We start from the raw sequence: 16,348 nt of genomic DNA, 5'->3' as shown, positions 1-16,348 counted from the left end.
TAGTCATTCCTAATCTTCCTGCTTGATACTGCTTCTGATGTAACCTCATGCTCTTGCCTGCTTCCCTTCTGTCAACGATGTATCCCCACTCAGTATTTTGCCTCCCCTTCTACACCGCATTCTGCCCCTCATGTAATCTCCACACTCTTTCTACTGCTTTCTTACGCTCGCCTCACACTCTCCATCATAACTTGTCAAGGAGGGGTAATATTCCTTGCTTTGGGGACCCTCCGTCGCCTCACCTGATCACTTTCTTTTTGGGGATGGAGTTCAGTCTAACGAGCGGGGAACAACCCTAAGAAGCCGTCTGTTCCGATGGCACGACCTTCATTTGTTTCCGTTATACGTCACACCATCTCATTTGTGGTATTATTTCTGTTCTTCTTCATCATGACTCTCATTTGTGCTGGTTTTCTCTTTGGTGCCACGTGGGCCTGTCCAGTTGGCCTCACTCAAGTTTTGGGGCGGGATGAGATCGACTAGCAGCAACATCCGCCTCATCTCGCCTAACGAGACGGTTAAATCTCAGCTCGCATACGAAGCACTTTTTAAAAACCCCCCCGGGGAAATACCGGCTACGCTGGGTTTGGCATAAGCCGGCTTCTCCGAATTCCCCGACCGTCGAGGGCATACATTCGGCTTCGGCATGCCGGGGGAGGCTCTCTTTGCCACGGCATCTCCAAGCTCATTAACGCCGAGATACCCACAGTAAGCATAAAAAAGCCCCTGGTTCCAGCCACTCAGGAGAACGAACCCCACTTGGTCAGGGCACACCATGGGGATACACTCACCTTTTGGGTCACCGGTCTTGCCTCGGATGAAGTCCGTCGAGCAACCTGCCACTCTGTCATTCTTATTGGAAACAAGACAGAATAGCGTTGAAAAAAAAAGCTCTTCTCGGCGACGATCCAGCCCTCGATCGGCTCACTGTGCCGGAAGATCGTACCTCGGCCATCCAACCACATCCCCTCGATTATTATGCATAAAGCGCCTTTTTGTGCTTATTCGACTTTGCATTTCTTGTCCTCTATGCTTATCCTCATGCCAATTTTCATTAGTTTTTTCTTTGCTCCCCACCCAACGCGCCGACCGAGCGGTTTGCATCTCCGCAGCAGTTCTGACTCGCGTCCCCTTCTTCTCCAAAAGCCGCCTCGTTCGTGGCTCCCTTACGACTCCTTATTGCATTGTCTCTCGTAACAGAATCACGCCATGATGCCTCAACAACTCTGAGACGCCCTTGCACAACTCCGCGGGACATTCAGTCTCCATCGTTCACGTGCGGTCCACCCCCGATGATCTGTGGCCGCGTTATTGATTTCTATGACATACTGAAATCAAGCCCCATGGAGAAGCTGCGCCGACGATTTCGATTACGCAACTCGCCTGTCACAGTATATACGCTGCGAGACCAATTATATACTACCCCATCTATGATTCAGTGGAGATAGCATATACGAGACTTCTCGACTTTGATTGGCTGGCCCAAACTTCATAAACACCACTGACAGCTCTCACCTATACACAATCTATAAGATGCTAATCAGTGCATAATTATATAATCTCCAAAACGGTGTACGGCATTTCGACGCTTTGCAACAGTGTCGCGAATGGTGACTACAATTTTAACCGTCGCTGCATATATATATATCGACACTATAAGCCCATCGAACACATCCGAAGGGCCAGCGGGCAAGAAGAAGTGCACCACTGTATTGTATACAATATATATTCCCGACATTCTGAGCCGTCGACTCTTCGGGCTACGCTATATATCGGAAGAAAACAGAGAAACTTTTGAGGCATCAGAAGGCTTCGTCGATCTGAACGAAAGCGACCTTGTGACAGATCCTCGTCATTTAAACAGATCAAGCACTGGCTGATCGGCTCCTTGGCCTACGGCATATAGTGGAAGAACAACAGAGGAACTTCCGAAGCATCAGAAGGCTTCGTTGATCGGGACGAAAACGATCCTTTGAATCCGCGAGAATTCAATCGCGGTGGGACGCTGGCTTGTCGATGCCGCGCTTGAAGGGCCACTGATGTACGCTTTCGACATTCTGCAGCCATACATTCTTTTTCCACTCACTGCTTCGAGCCGAACAACCAGTTCTTCGAAACGACAAACTCAAGTCATTCCTTCGCTTTATATACTGGCGCTACAATCACTACGACGTTTCACCTCGTCGCTTCGATTAGCTAGCTTGCTCTAGCTTCAGCTCCAGAAGGGCTCGAAAGGAGACATTGAGGGTCATTGTCCGTTGGACGGTCGCTCCTCTTAGCGTTCGACTGCTCCCTCTATATAGCGACTGTGCATACACCAGTCAGCCTCTATATATCTTTCCATCGCGGCTGGTCCTTGAACGATGGTATAGCCTCCAGAGTGGCAATCAAAAAACTCTATGAGGCAGCTTTCTTTAGCAGCATCATTTCGATTCCCACATTGGAAGAGTTCGCTCGATGCAACCTATCAGTTGACGGGGCTCTCCTGAAACCGGAATCTCATTAAAGCGAAGAAAATCTTGAACTGCGACGATGGTCTCCTTACTTTTCCGTCGCTTCATTGCTCCGTGGCGTTCTCGCTTCGACGTCCACTGCTCCGTTGTCTTGAAGCCCAAGCATTTCGTCGCTTCATTGCTTGGTCGCTTTATCGCTGCTTCGATTACCTCCTGGCCAAGTCCTGCACTTCATCGTCTGCAGCATGTGCCAACACCACGACGCTTTCAAGAACTACGACGAAAGACATCGGATTCAAGGTATTTTGCAGGCACTATCACTGGGAAGCCTGACTTAATTATATATATAAAGGCTGGAGTCAATACCTTTGAACGCGACTACGACCGGTGAAAGACGTTAACTCTCGCAACAACGATGGCTCCGGCAAAGGTCTTATAAACGACCACAAACAACCGTCTTTGAGAACTACGACGCAAGGCAATATATATACGCGCTGGAAGCCAACCTCGTCAAGGATGCCTTGGCACATTGGAAGCCACAGGACTGAACATTGGAAGCCCCAGGAATGAGAGGACAATTTAAGGAGTGAGAATGCTTGCGGCATTGGCTGCTGTCGCAAAATACTTCTCACCAAGACTCACAAGACTCGGAATCAAGACTCATTGGTGGTACCTCATGGCCAACTTCCAAGGTACAGCCATCATCATACTTTCCTATATACACTCCAATGTACAAGATGCCTTGGCGAATGCGGGAAGCATCAACAAAGGAAAGGACATTGAACAGATGACTTCGTCTGCGACAACTGTTTCGTCAAGACCAGTCAGCGTCGGTTGAATTCTCTGGCATTTCCAAAGCAACTGCATTGGTGCAGGTTCGCTAAATACGACGCAAGGCATCACTTTCTCCAAAAGTGTCGCCGCGATTGGGTTTGCCAATTACTATGGAAGGCATCGTTCTCGCCAATCTTACGACGATGGCCTTCCAGGTTGGTGATACACAATCGCCAGGACTTGCGCAGCAATGGAAAGTCTCCTAGGACTACCTGATTGTTCGGTCGCATTATGTCTCCCTCCAAAAGTGACTGGTCGCTGCGAAAGCTCATCGGTCTGTTCATCTTTGCAAGTCCACAAAGTCAACGAGTCTGAGCTCATCTCATCGAGCTATGACTGAAGGCAGGGTTTGCCAATTACTAAGGAACACATCATCTTCCTTGAAGCAGCGCTGAAGACGTCAAGGATGCAGGCAATGGGGATCGCACAGCATAAATTGCCTGCGGGAACCGTTGCCTGGTTCATCGGTCGCATCATGTCGCCTTCGAATGGTAACTGGTCGCTGCGAAAACCCATCGGTCTGTTCACCTTGGCAATGCACAGAGCCAACAAGTTCGAACTCATGTATCCGAACTATGACTGAAGGCAGGATCTGCCAATTACTACGGAACGCTTCATCTTTCCCCAGCATAACGAGGGAGGCATCAAAGACAAGGCCACTGGCAAATCGCACAGCATAAATTGCCTGCGGGAATTGTCCCCTGATTCTTCGGTCGCATCATGTCCGCTTTGGATGAGGGGATTCAGCCATCTGGCATCACACGGCATAAATTGCCTGGAGGACTTGTCACTTCATTGCTCCGTTGCAACATGTTGGCTTCGGATGATGGACAAGGCCTTCAAGAATCGCACAGCATAAATTGCCTGCAATAATCATCGTCGCCTGACTGTTCCGTCGCTTCGGATGATGGCTGGTAACTCAGAGGTTAGACTCACTCGACTTACAAACGCCTCTTACTGATCTGGTAACCGTACGCTCTTCATGCGGTCAAGGACGTTGATTATGCTACCTTCGAAAAAGAAAAAATAAAGAAAGAAGGAAGGGAAAAGAAAAGAAAAGAAAAGAAGGAAAAAGAAAAGGGAAAAAGGGAAAAAGAAAAGACAAAACGAAAGAGAAAAGGAAGCTTTTGACATTCGAATGATGTCTGACAGTTTTCGAGAAGTTTGAAGAAGGGTAACAAATTGGAATAAAACCCTTATATATAGAAGGCCTCCGAGCTCTGGTATGAACCATGACGGAGTGCGTCTCGACTACAATATTGTCCTTCAAAGGCCTTTCTAAGAAAAAAGCCCATACGAGACCTGCAAATTCGTGCATGAAGTCTACAAGGATATCATCGTTCTCACCGGCTGCGACCAAAAGCCAAGCACCAAGCTACCTACAGCTGTGATTGTGGACTGCGTCACAAGCTCGCTTTACACGGCGACGTATGGTGCTCGTGGAAATCGGCTACCTTTCGTCATCGCAGAAAACAAGCGAGAAGAGTAATCGGTGGTGAAATCACTTGGAGGCTTAGTGGGTTCCATTGCCACTTGAAAGCGCGATTGCGACTTCGTATATCGATGGTGACTTCGACTTAGTTGTCACTCTCACAGCGGTCTTACGATCTCCGACACAATTTATATACAATCTGACCCAGTGTCTCAGCACACTGCTGCGTCGACTCCTATAAGACTACAAAGATCATCTTCGGATTTAGCAGTGATGCGATATCTGATGGGGCCTATGATATCACGGTCGCAATCTACGGTTCCAACGCTTTAGTTTCACGCATTTTCCCTAAAGCTGTCCAACCTCTCTTACCGCGTCCGAAATCGGAAGCCCACTTCGATTGAACGACCAAGCTACGACTCTTGCATCGCTGAATCTTCCAAGCATGGAATGGCTTCAAAGCAACGCGTCACTGGGGTTTGCTACAGTCCCTGGTCGATCTTCTAGCAGCTATGGTGCCTGTTAAAATCATCGTAAGACACAACGATGTCCAGTTACTCTTTCCATGCGGTATCTGCCAACTTCTCGTCGAAAAGAAAGACGAAAATCATTATATACGGCTGCTTGAGCATCTCGGTGGACTCTGAACTTGACGACGCTCCGTTTAATAGTCTCACTTTGGGCCTGGACGGGTATTTCAAACATTCATCTTATATATGCGGCCCTCGAGCCTGCTTTCATCCTCGACATTACTGGGGAGATGCTGGATCTTTCTGAAGGCGATCTTTTGCTTGAGTCATCTGCTCAATTGGAAGAGATGTCCAAAAACGCGTCTTAAAATCATCATCTAGATTTGTTTTGGCCACGTCGCATGGTATCAGCCATACCAGAAAAAGAGTGAAACGAGCAAAGGTAGATCCATCTTCGGCTATAGAACTGGCAAAGGCAAGCTCATAAGCAATCACCATGAGCAAAGTTTGCACAAGCTTCGAACAACCGTATTGCCGGGAGCGCATTTCTTAGTGTAGCAGGTGGCACAGTGGGTGACCGGTTTGCCCGTCATGAGCTAAGTGCACCGATGATGCTCTACACAAGTTCTCCATTCATCGGTCCTGAGGTGAGCCGTGATTGCCAATATAACCGACAGCAAACGCCTTGCGTCAAATGCTCCATCTCGAATTGTTGGCACACGGTCTGGATAACGAAGCGACATCTACTTCTTCAAATTCTCAAGGGTGTCCTGACGCAAGCGACCGTGATGTCGCTTTTTCCAACCCATCGCTTGCTTCTTCTTATCTTGCCGGAGACATACCTCTTCGATTGCTCATTCTTCCCGCAACCATCTGCTAGAAGCCGGCGTCGAACTCTCTTGAGCTCAATGGCCGACGGCGACACATCCAATGGGTCGGTTGCGACAATTAATGTCGCGGTAAAGTTTCCAATGGGTCGGTTGCGACGATATTTTTCGCAAAAGAGGAAGCAGCCAAGATATACTGCGGTTGGTTCGAATCTCGGGCGATGATAAAGAGACAGCACTCTGTCGCGAAGAGCTGAACTCCAATTTTCTTCTACATTGCACTCCGGCTCTGGTCTCGGTGCATGCCAAAGCTTAGTGGGAATCAATGATTGTGACGGTGACGTGATCGCTCTCAATCCATCGACGCAGACTCTCATTTGGAAGGAATTGCTTCACGCAAATGCCTAAATTGCCTGCTTGAACGCTGGGATCAAAAACGCGGGTGACACGACCATGGTTTCATGTCTTCGTCCTCTGATCACTCCCAATAGTTACTAGCCCTTCGACACTGGATACTAACCTCATTCTGCACGAATACATACCTGTGTTCTTGTACCTTTTTCATCTAAGGAACATTGCAAAATCTCCTATTCCTTAGAGAAGATCTAGCCGATCAAGAGTTCACCTGATCCCAAACACACAGATGAACCAAGCCCAAAGCGACAACCATCTCTACAAAAACACCTAACGCATTCGGCTTTCCAAAGCAATGAAGAGGATTTGAAGCACCCAATCTCCCGTGCCATGGCCCACACGCATCACGAAAGATTTTGTAATACTGGATGATGCCAAAGCGCTTACCTTTCGACCACAACAGACTTTCGCAAATACAATCGCCTTTCGATGCTGCAATCAGCAGTGGTTGGGGTTGCATCCGAAGCCCAGCAGGGCGATTCCTCTATCACGCTGGGAGATATCGTCGACGTTCTAGAACCACTCGTCCGGTTCATTCATTTACATCTTTATAACTCATAGCTCATTTCTCAAAAGAGTCAATTCTTTTGCTAAGACTTAAGAACACAAGGACGCTTCTTTTAGGCTCCAGAAAGCTAGTCGAGGCTTTCTTACACTTTTGAGTGGAAAGCGCTCCTCGATTACCGTTTCACTGCGCGGTTTGAAGAAGCCAATACAACCAACTTGCTTCGCAAACCAACTCGGCTCAGACGCACAAGTTAAAGCCATTGGATTGCCTTCTTTATGGTTTGAGATATACATCTATCGAAGAGTGAGGGCGCTAGGATTTTAGTGACCCATTCTCGACTTCAGCATAATATCTACTCAGCTATCGATCGTTCTGAAGCGAATGGGTCGCTCAGAATGACTATATCCACTGGAGAATGAAGCGAGCATTTCGCCCATGGAGAAAGAATGACCATGGGTATCTCAGATATCTCGCGTCGGAGATGATGAGGACAATCGGTCGGATTTTCAGAAAAATCTTTATTTCAAGAACGAATGTGAAATAAAATTAAGGCCATCATTAATGTCGTTCTCTGGCTTATGTACGCAAAGCATGGTAGCATGCCACGGTCTATAGCCTGCGTTTATATAGAGTGGCTCATCTTGAAGCCAACTTAACGCCTGGTGGCATTCTGATCGCCAGAAGGGATCAAACGAGACGGCGTCCAGCACCTTCTCAGGCTTGGTGCCTGTGGAAGCGGTTATATCCTCCGTAAGTTATCTATCACTCAGCTTGATGCTATCTTTGTGGTTACTAACTCCTACCTGTTTCCAGAGTCTCGATCGACCGACCGAAAGATCTCCATGGATCGCTTTTTCACCTTCGGATATTATACACAGTCTTCGCTCCTCGTTCTGAATATACTATAATTGCGAAGCTTGAAGATCGGCTTCAGCTACGATCTTCTGAAACTGCTTGCAGAGTTTCGCCAATGCTGCTTGCACCATGCGCGGGAGCTGACAATAACTTCACCAGAGAAGTTTAACCGACTATATAAATCTATCTTGTCCAATGCGGTGATGACTGATTCATTCTTGATAAGATCTTGCACAAATCTGACGACGAGGCACCTCGCTTCTATCTCTACTCTTCCATGTAATGGCGGGTGTCTTCGTCCATCGTCAAGAGCTTGAGCATCTACTCAGCAATTTGACAACCTACAGCAATACAGTACATGCTGCTTAAACACATGAAAATCCTTCATGCTAAGATTGCCATTTTTGACTGGGAAGATTGCAAGGCAGCAACGCGAGCAAGAATGGCCCTGCCGTTTGCTTTTCCGTCACAACTTGAACAAATGGCGGCTTGCACAACATTATACCAACACTGAAAGCGCTGTTCCATCCTGACCGAAAACTTATATAGAACTAGCGAGCAAACTCGAAAAAGCTCGTGCTGCATCTTTGACGGACAGCGAAGTGGAATATAGTAATTTGCATGACGGCTTTCTCTTCGTGCTGATTATACCTCGCTTTGGCATGCCCATACTCAATCCTTTCTAGGTCTGGTGGACGCCAAATTCAAGGAGAAATGTGGCTGAAAATTATCGAAGTCCGAAGACGGTTGCATTGTTATAGCAATGGAAAGCTTAGCGGTCTGCTACAACTAAGACGAGATCACTTTCGAAAGAGTGTGCTTTTATCATATCGAACAAGATACGTGGATGATCCTGTCAAGAACCTCAACTGTCCGTCTACAAACAGGAAGAACGTATCTAGCCTACAGCCGATACGATGGTGCAGCGTTCTAGCTCCCGAAAAGAATGGATTGCCTTTCGATCTAATCACAGTATCGAGGCTATCAATAAGCTAGCGTTGTTCCACTTACATACTTCAGTGATCTCTGAGTCTAGTGAGTGGTAGTGTGTGGAGAAAAGGAAAATGGAAGGTCGTTGGCATACCTAGCAAACCCACTTCCACCAAGACCACAAAGAGCAACGTCAAGCTCTGTCGCACACTATGGAAAAGCCGACCACAAGTTTCGAAGTTCCGGAGACTAAGGTTGACGAACAAATCTTCTTGTCCAAAGAAACCGACTATATAATTCAAGAAAGGTTTGAATCAGTGCCATTCAAACCTGAGTTATCAGCAAAGCTCTATATAAACATGCCACCTCACATCGGCAGATACTGGCTGAGAACAGGGCCATAATGTTGTCACTCTTTGGCTCATGCGAAGCAAAACGTCACATCTATCGAATAAGAAACCATGTGGACAGTGGTCAGATTGGATCCTGCATGGAAGTCGAAATGCAGTATCTGTGGCTCACAACTGGAGCTTTCCACAGACTTCAAAGGGGCATCCGACGATAGTGACATCCTCAAAAAATTCTGGAACTGGTTGGTTCTACCATGCGCACTATACATTCGACGCAATGCTCCAGTAAAAAAAGAACCTGCCAATTTACAATTGACCCTTCCTCGAACTCACGCACTTCAGTCGCTGCCGATTGACTGGTTCAATCACTGCGTTGGCTGTGATGCAGTTCCAAAAGAAGCTCTATCAATCTTACTATCGGGCTCATGGTCAGAAAATGGTCGAAGAGAAGACGCCAGGTTTATATTTGACTAGATATATAGTCTAATCTCTCGACAGTGACCGTTCAAAGGAGGAATACAATGCCATGGCAACTTATTCGGCCAGGTTGGCAAGACTAGTCCTACTCTACCTCACCATGCCGGAAAAATGTTCTACTTTTACTCTACAAAGGCTTTGATCCAACGAATGTTATATAGAGGTATCAAGCTTATAGCCAAGGAATGTTTTCCTGATGATCGGGAACTGGTGTCTTCCCTCTGACTCGGGTTTCCCTCTTTATTTACAACATGGGGGCTCATATTTTATACCTCTTGCCGACTGTGCTTTTGAAAAACGCCAACCATATACCATATGCGCATATATCAGCACTTCTTGGAAGTGGCGACTCCGACAGCTGAAGAACAGTGGTCTGGGTTCTCTATCTACACAAACCCAAGTCCAGAACATAAAAAGGAAGCATTTACGAACCACTGGAAGCCACGAGCCACGTTGGCTAGTCAATAACATCTCTACTTCTTACATCATGACTAGCCACAAGGACAGGGAAGCCGATCTTCCACATTGATGTCCTTCAACCCGCTTCTAAGGATCCCAGGCGTTCGTCGACTGCCTTGATGTTTCTCTGCTTACTTCTGCTTGTTACGCGCTAAGCTGCCGGTCGGGCTTGTAATTTCGACGGACGAAATTTTCAAGTGGTGGTTCTACTTGTCTACGCTCCATTGATCTTGCTGGATTGCTTGATTGATCGTTGCTGCTTGGAAGGTACAGCGACCTGCTTGGAAGCTGCTCACCCCTGTTTCGATGGGCCTGGTTGATGCTTCTTTATCCTCTCTTTATCTTCCTGGAATCAGGCTTGCGACATAGAACCTCCAACCAGCCAGCGCGCAGATGACAATCATCCGGTTTCGTCGTCTAAAGAATCATCGATACGCGCAACGCAAAATTATATAGCGGCCTTTCGCACATTTTTATTATCTATAACTTGGACAGGCGCGTTATAATCTCCGCTTAATCGCCTGCGAAGGAAAAACCGCGAAGTCACGCGCTACGAATGGCGAGTTGGTACACTGGGCCTTCTCAGCGCCTTTTATCGACGCAGCATTAGCTGTTGTACACAGCAACGTGGTTTCATCCGATCACTGCGAATTGGCGTAGGTGGACAACTCCTCCACATCAGCCTCGCTCTTCCTAGAGTTTCCGGGCGATGCCTTGTCCACAGTTGAGTTATCCACCGCACTGGTCATGATTGGCTCGGGGTCCTCTCTGCAGACGCCATACTTGACTTCGACATAGCGCTCGGCACCAAAGTCAAGGAGGAAGATGCACATGAGCGAGGTCACAGACACATTGATCGAAAGGTCCTTCAAACAACAGATTGCCACCTTCCTCATTCTCGAGTTCGGTGTTATCTTCCACTCCGTCATCATTGGTCTGAACCTGGGAGTTACCGGCGACGAATTCGCGACGCTCTACCCGGTCCTTGTCTTCCACCAGCCCTTCGAAGGTCTGGGTATTATGTTTACAGGTACTAAGGTACCATATCTTGATCGAAAGGATGGCCATGCCACCAAATCATCTCTACTTGATATCCGCGAAGAGAAGCCGCGAACTTATCCGCTATATGGTGGCAAATTGTTAATGGGCTTTACTAATGGCCTTTTAACAACGCAGCATTATTATACGCAGTAATGATGAATTATCCCATTACTGCGAAGCAACAAGGGCATGATCTCTAAAGGTACAAAGTACCGTATTCCGGCAGTAATGTGGATTCATCCGATTACTGCCAAGCATGCTTGCGCACCTAAAGGCATGATCCATAATAGTACCATAGTACTATAATAAAAGGACTATGGTACCATATTAAAGATACTTTATCGTCCGAACAAACCGTCTTATCTCTATATGATCCCTAAAGGCCGAGATAGTCATCTCGAGACTCGCTTCCCACTACTTATGGTGGTCTTCTTTTGAACGTATCGACAACGGGGCTTATATTTACGACTTATCTTCCTAGTCTCTGGGACGTACGTGGATGGAGCATGAAGCTCTAAGCATGCTTAAAAGCTGTCGATACTCTTTTTTCTCCATTCTAATATCGAGGACAAAGGGGTACCTAGCACATGGCGTGTCCGTGCAACCTTTGACGCTAGAACCGATGTTCCTAAACATCTGCATCTTCTCCGCCATCCTGTTTAGTACTTTCTATCTTTTATTCGGTACGTTTCAGTTGGTCTTTGAAAGCGTATATGGCTTCGAGCTATGGCAGCGACGGTCTTTGTTTGCTGAGCCTGTTTGTCGGGATGCTCTTTGCCATATTCTCGGATTCTTTCTGGCTCGCAACAGAAAATGGCAAACGTTCTAGCCATTTTCCGTGCTTAATGCGGACAAGGAGAAAGAATTAAGACAATTCCTATTCCCTTTTTGTCACGCCAAAGTTCAAAGCAAAAGGCAGATAACCTGGTTTAAAACAAAACGCAGGATACAGACATAATGTAACCATCATGATTAAGTGATGGTACCTGTGGGAATAGAATGGCGAGTTTCCCAACTGAATCGTCGTGTTACTTATTGCATGCACGTACCGTCTGGCATGGATTATTGTTCCACTTTAATAAGCTCGACTGGCTCTCCTTTGGAACGGTCTAGACACCTACAAGACCCAAAGAGCCTTGGATCATGGTCATCTTTACACGGATAAGTTAAACATTCGCGCACTACTTTATCGAATTTATCTTTGGATGGATAAATTACATGAGCCTCATATACTAGAATGGGGGTTTGCGGTGCCTACTCGTCGGAGTAGTGAGAGTGAGCGGTTGAGGATAGACGCATGGCGCATTCTATACATGAAGATCTGCGCAGATAGCCTCATACGAGGTCGTTTTCTCAATTCGATCTGCGACTTAGCTTCCCTTAATCCAGGGCAGCCAAGACGATAAACGACGGCGATCGCTGGGAATATGCATGGTATACCCCTTTCGGGACGGTCCTTCTATTGTTGACGTTGCCTTTTATGAGAGATTTACCCTCATTTCGAACTGCCCGCAAAACTCCACTCATCCAGGGCTGCGGTCTACTTATCTACTTCACCATGCAATATGAATGGTGACTTACGATCGCTCCCTCCAGTCTGGGGGTCCAAAGTCGAGAGCATACGCTTCTTATAAAGGATATAAGGCGTTGCCTAAGCGAATCATCACTATATAACGATGACTAGCTCCTTATATCTCGATGCGATCTACTCAACCGGCATGCGCGGTCGCCATATAAATGACGCAGAAGTTCATGGAGTTGGATGCATGGATAGCTTCCTTCAAACATGTCTTTCCAGAAAGTTGATCCAGACAAGTAAAAGCTTACAGACTTGTCTATCTCTTTGCCCCCTAAAGGACATGGACAAATATCGAAGCGATCCGTCTGCTTATCAGACTCCCATCGTGATGCGACTTACCCAGCTCTTCTAAGTGGCATGTATGATCGCCAGGGCTACTCTCGCAAAAGAAACTTATACTTGGCTGAATGGATTGATGGATTATTCCCATTATTGATGTCTTTCCAGAAACTGGGCCCAGATGAGGAAGAGTCTTCGGACATCTCTGTCCGTGCTTTTGCCCTCTTAAAGAGGATGTTGGGGGCGTCGCTATAGACAATATGCGCCTTTATATCTGTTTAAGGGCTCTAGTAGGGTCCACGCCACACGATCATCAACCGACCATACTTCTCACCTCTATATAAGGCTACTATCAGCATCGCACAGCCGTTATTTATATCCTCTCACTTGAATTTGCTTACGGTTTCACCGAATATAACGCATATTCGTTCGGCACCATGACTCTCGCCGAGGAGCTCCGCTCGAGGATTTCGCGGGCTGTCGTTGTCTATTTAGCAGCATGCCAAGGCTTCTTATAATCATGTGCTGGCGGTAATAAATGGTTATGATATTGTTATATTTAAAGCTATGGAACATGATAGCGATTGATGAGATGGAGGGACAATTTGAATGAAATTGCATGTATTATTCAACTCATAAATTGAGTTGACTTATTTGTATTAAGAACAGGAAACATAAAAACGAACCTATAATTTATAATTATAGACTTCCTTCTCTTACTTACACTTTCATCTTTACCGACGTAGTATGAGAGCGCTAGTAGGACCTAGTAGTATGTCTCGTAGGTCCTGGTAAATAAAAGAAGGATACGAATCTCTAGGTTGTCCACTTGATGCTCAACGAATACACTAAGCCCCTCTCAAGAATAGCAAAAAGACGAGTGAACACCAACTAGCATTTTCATGGAAATATTGTTTGTTCCAAGACTCAAGTACAGAATATTCTCCAAACATTTATTATTCAGTCATACTGTCGCGCTAATGACATAATTAACATTGCATACAAATGGTGATAACGTCAACACCTTCTTTTTTCCTCTTTCCCTACGTCGGTCTATCCAGAATTGTCAGCTTGAGTGGAGCGGGAAGTGTTGCAGATCTTTCTGGCGATGATCGTGATGGCTACAATTTCACTGTATTGCCCCGCTCAGGGAGCAATGGCTTGCTTCACAAAAGGACGCTACCCACTTTTTATCTAATGAGATATACTAGGCATCAATTATATAGAGTCAGAGTGTAAACAATGTGGTCATCTAGTAGCCTCACATGCGTTGGATTAGAAGAGATCCACTTTGGCAGAGTGGGCACATCGCCTCTGATGATTCGAGGAGACTCAAGACGGATCCCCACAACCTCGCGAAATGGCCCAAATAGGAAACTTTCATCATATGGATAAGCTACATTAGCCTTGAATGGGAATATGGCCAATCTAGTATTTCCATTAGGGGTAATCTAGCTTCCTCTTTAGGCCAGATTGCGAACCTGTTGATCTATACGACGTGGACCGGCTACTCTTTCAAAAAACGCAAAAAAGGTGACTCACGCTCATTATGAAACCCGCAGATCTATATGTTGGAAGTTATATAAGATCCTACTTTCCGAGCTCTAAATTGGTTATCTTGATATAGGTGTTCAAACTGGCCCTATCCCAACAGCTTTCGACAACGATTGTACATTTATTGATCTTTTCCAGACACCTCCTGTCTTTTGCACCATGGCCTTCAACCGTATCGCTGTCTATGGTCACCGTGGATTCGTTGGCTCTCGAGTTGTCCCTGCTCTGATTGCCTCGGGAGCTCCCATCACTGTTTTACATCGCCCTACATCGGATACTTCCAATCTCCCAGAACATGTGAAAAAGATTGAAGTCGACGTTTTTGATGAAGACGCTTTGGTTGATGCCTTGCAAGACATAGACATTGTGATGTTAGTCAAGAGCTACTGTGCGCCTTTATAACCTTTCCGGATCTATGCTAATGGATTTGTCTCAAAGTTCTCTTGTTGGAGACGAGGGAACCGACAGACAGTATGGCTTTGTGAAAGCCATCCCTAGGACTAATGTCCAGCTTTTCTCCCCTTCGGATTTCTGTCTGCGGTATTGTGAGCAGGGAATGCGCATGCCCTGTATGAAGGCAAAGGCGAAAGTCGAAAAGGCTTCTAAGGATGCTGGAATTCCAACTACCGTCGTCCACGTGGGAAATTTCGCTGAGTTCACCTTGAGTACACCGTCAGTCGTCAACCATGTACCCGGGGATGTTTATGCCGTAACTGACTTTCCACACAAAATCATAGGGCAGTGGGTGTTGATTTGCAGAATAACGTGTTAGTCTACACCGGCAACTCTGCTAGCGAAAGAGTCACTATGTGGTGCGTTAAACATTTACACCCAGAAAACTCCCTTCTCTTGAATCATGTTCCCTTTGTTCTGGGTTTGAACTAATTCCTTCTAGCACCAAGGACTACGTAGCAGCTGCATACGTGGACATATTCACAACCAGACCTATCCACACTATCCAGAACCGGACTATCACCTTGTCTGAGCTTGCACCAACAGGCATGGAACTCGCTGCGATCATGAAAGAGAAGAACGGCAGGGACCCCTCTATTGCGACACGAAGCTTAGAGGAAGTCAATCGAAAAATTGAGGATTGTCTCAGCAAGGAGAGTAATCTCGCTGTCCCGGTCTATTGCCGCAAAATGTGGGGAACGGGAGAAATGATGAAGATGCTTCCCGATGATTTATGGGAAGTTGAGGGCTACAGGAAAGCAAGTTTAGAGGACCTTGTCATAGGAGGAAGATTGGACAGCTATAGAGTCTTACCCGATCGTGTACTGGAGTACCTAAAGATGCTCTGAGACATGTACAGACGGTGGCGGTGGTGGTGGTCCTCGTGCAGTTTCCTTTGCATGTTCGTCCAATGCCTCGTTTCCACAGATTTAGATGAAGATTACATTGGACTATACCTCCCAGAAATGGAGCAGCACGCGCACAGAGTTGGTTGGCTGCGATTCTTATTTGGGCACAGCCTGTTTCCTCAGCGCAGACATTCTTTCCTACTCAGCGATCGGGGTTTGGAGAGGTGTGTGTATTCTAGCTGCCCAATTTATCGTTCATTTCAGTAGTGCTGTTGGTCAAGAGTACGCGGCGTTTAGCTTTCTCGTTGAGTCTCGAGGTTGGGGTTCGTTATCCTCAGCTAATAAGATGAGTGGGACATCTACTTCCTCCACAATGGACTCGGGATATCATACTCTTTTGTAACAGCCCCACTGTGACGTGGGATATAGTGTTCTAGTTTAATTTGCGAGTCATTGAGAGTTGTGAGAGGTGATGCATGGTTTCTGTGGTTGGGTTGCCGTTAGTTACATGCAACTACGAGTGGTTACTATTGCTCTTCTAATATATACGCCGCTAATGAATGTCCGGAATAACTATCCCAATTC

The 16,348-nt window shown here is 46.5% G+C and overlaps 4 protein-coding genes across 4 annotated transcripts; 1 reads left to right on the top strand and 3 right to left on the bottom strand.

The window, feature by feature from the left end:
• Nucleotides 1–369: 369 nt before the first annotated feature.
• BO88DRAFT_333840 (uncharacterized protein) lies at nucleotides 370–1,269 on the bottom strand (the record flags this gene model as incomplete). Its single annotated transcript, XM_025702778.1, has 6 exons — nucleotides 370–506; nucleotides 546–684; nucleotides 775–836; nucleotides 929–968; nucleotides 1,078–1,131; nucleotides 1,207–1,269. The coding sequence occupies 6 exons, from the start codon at nucleotides 1,267–1,269 to the stop codon at nucleotides 370–372; spliced, it is 495 nt and encodes a 164-aa protein (XP_025566126.1).
• Nucleotides 1,270–4,258: 2,989 nt separating this feature from the next.
• Nucleotides 4,259–4,684, bottom strand: BO88DRAFT_211196 (uncharacterized protein). Its single transcript, XM_025701930.1, has one exon. The coding sequence runs from the start codon at nucleotides 4,603–4,605 to the stop codon at nucleotides 4,294–4,296; it is 312 nt and encodes a 103-aa protein (XP_025566125.1). The 5' UTR covers nucleotides 4,606–4,684; the 3' UTR covers nucleotides 4,259–4,293.
• A 5,966-nt stretch (nucleotides 4,685–10,650) lies between these two features.
• On the bottom strand, nucleotides 10,651–11,077 carry BO88DRAFT_450927 (uncharacterized protein; the record flags this gene model as incomplete). Its single annotated transcript, XM_025710611.1, has 2 exons — nucleotides 10,651–10,875; nucleotides 10,952–11,077. The coding sequence occupies 2 exons, from the start codon at nucleotides 11,075–11,077 to the stop codon at nucleotides 10,651–10,653; spliced, it is 351 nt and encodes a 116-aa protein (XP_025566124.1).
• Nucleotides 11,078–14,621: 3,544 nt separating this feature from the next.
• Nucleotides 14,622–15,763, top strand: BO88DRAFT_477012 (NmrA-like family protein; the record flags this gene model as incomplete). Its single annotated transcript, XM_025711961.1, has 4 exons — nucleotides 14,622–14,833; nucleotides 14,901–15,134; nucleotides 15,200–15,274; nucleotides 15,358–15,763. 4 exons carry the CDS (start codon nucleotides 14,622–14,624, stop codon nucleotides 15,761–15,763), a joined length of 927 nt encoding a protein of 308 aa, XP_025566123.1.
• Between the last annotated feature and the right edge of the window lie 585 nt (nucleotides 15,764–16,348).

Source organism: Aspergillus vadensis (genome assembly GCF_003184925.1).
Source record: "Aspergillus vadensis CBS 113365 unplaced genomic scaffold BO88scaffold_4, whole genome shotgun sequence".
Classification (NCBI taxonomy): Eukaryota; Fungi; Ascomycota; class Eurotiomycetes; order Eurotiales; family Aspergillaceae; genus Aspergillus; species Aspergillus vadensis.
The sequence above is the reverse complement of the archived record's forward strand: the minus strand, read 5'-3'. Positions and strand labels throughout refer to the sequence as shown.

Coding starts and splice junctions, on each gene's coding strand:
- BO88DRAFT_211196 (XM_025701930.1), bottom strand. CDS start 4,605: ATGCACGAATTTGCAGGTCTCGTATGGGCTTTTTTCTTAGAAAGGCCT.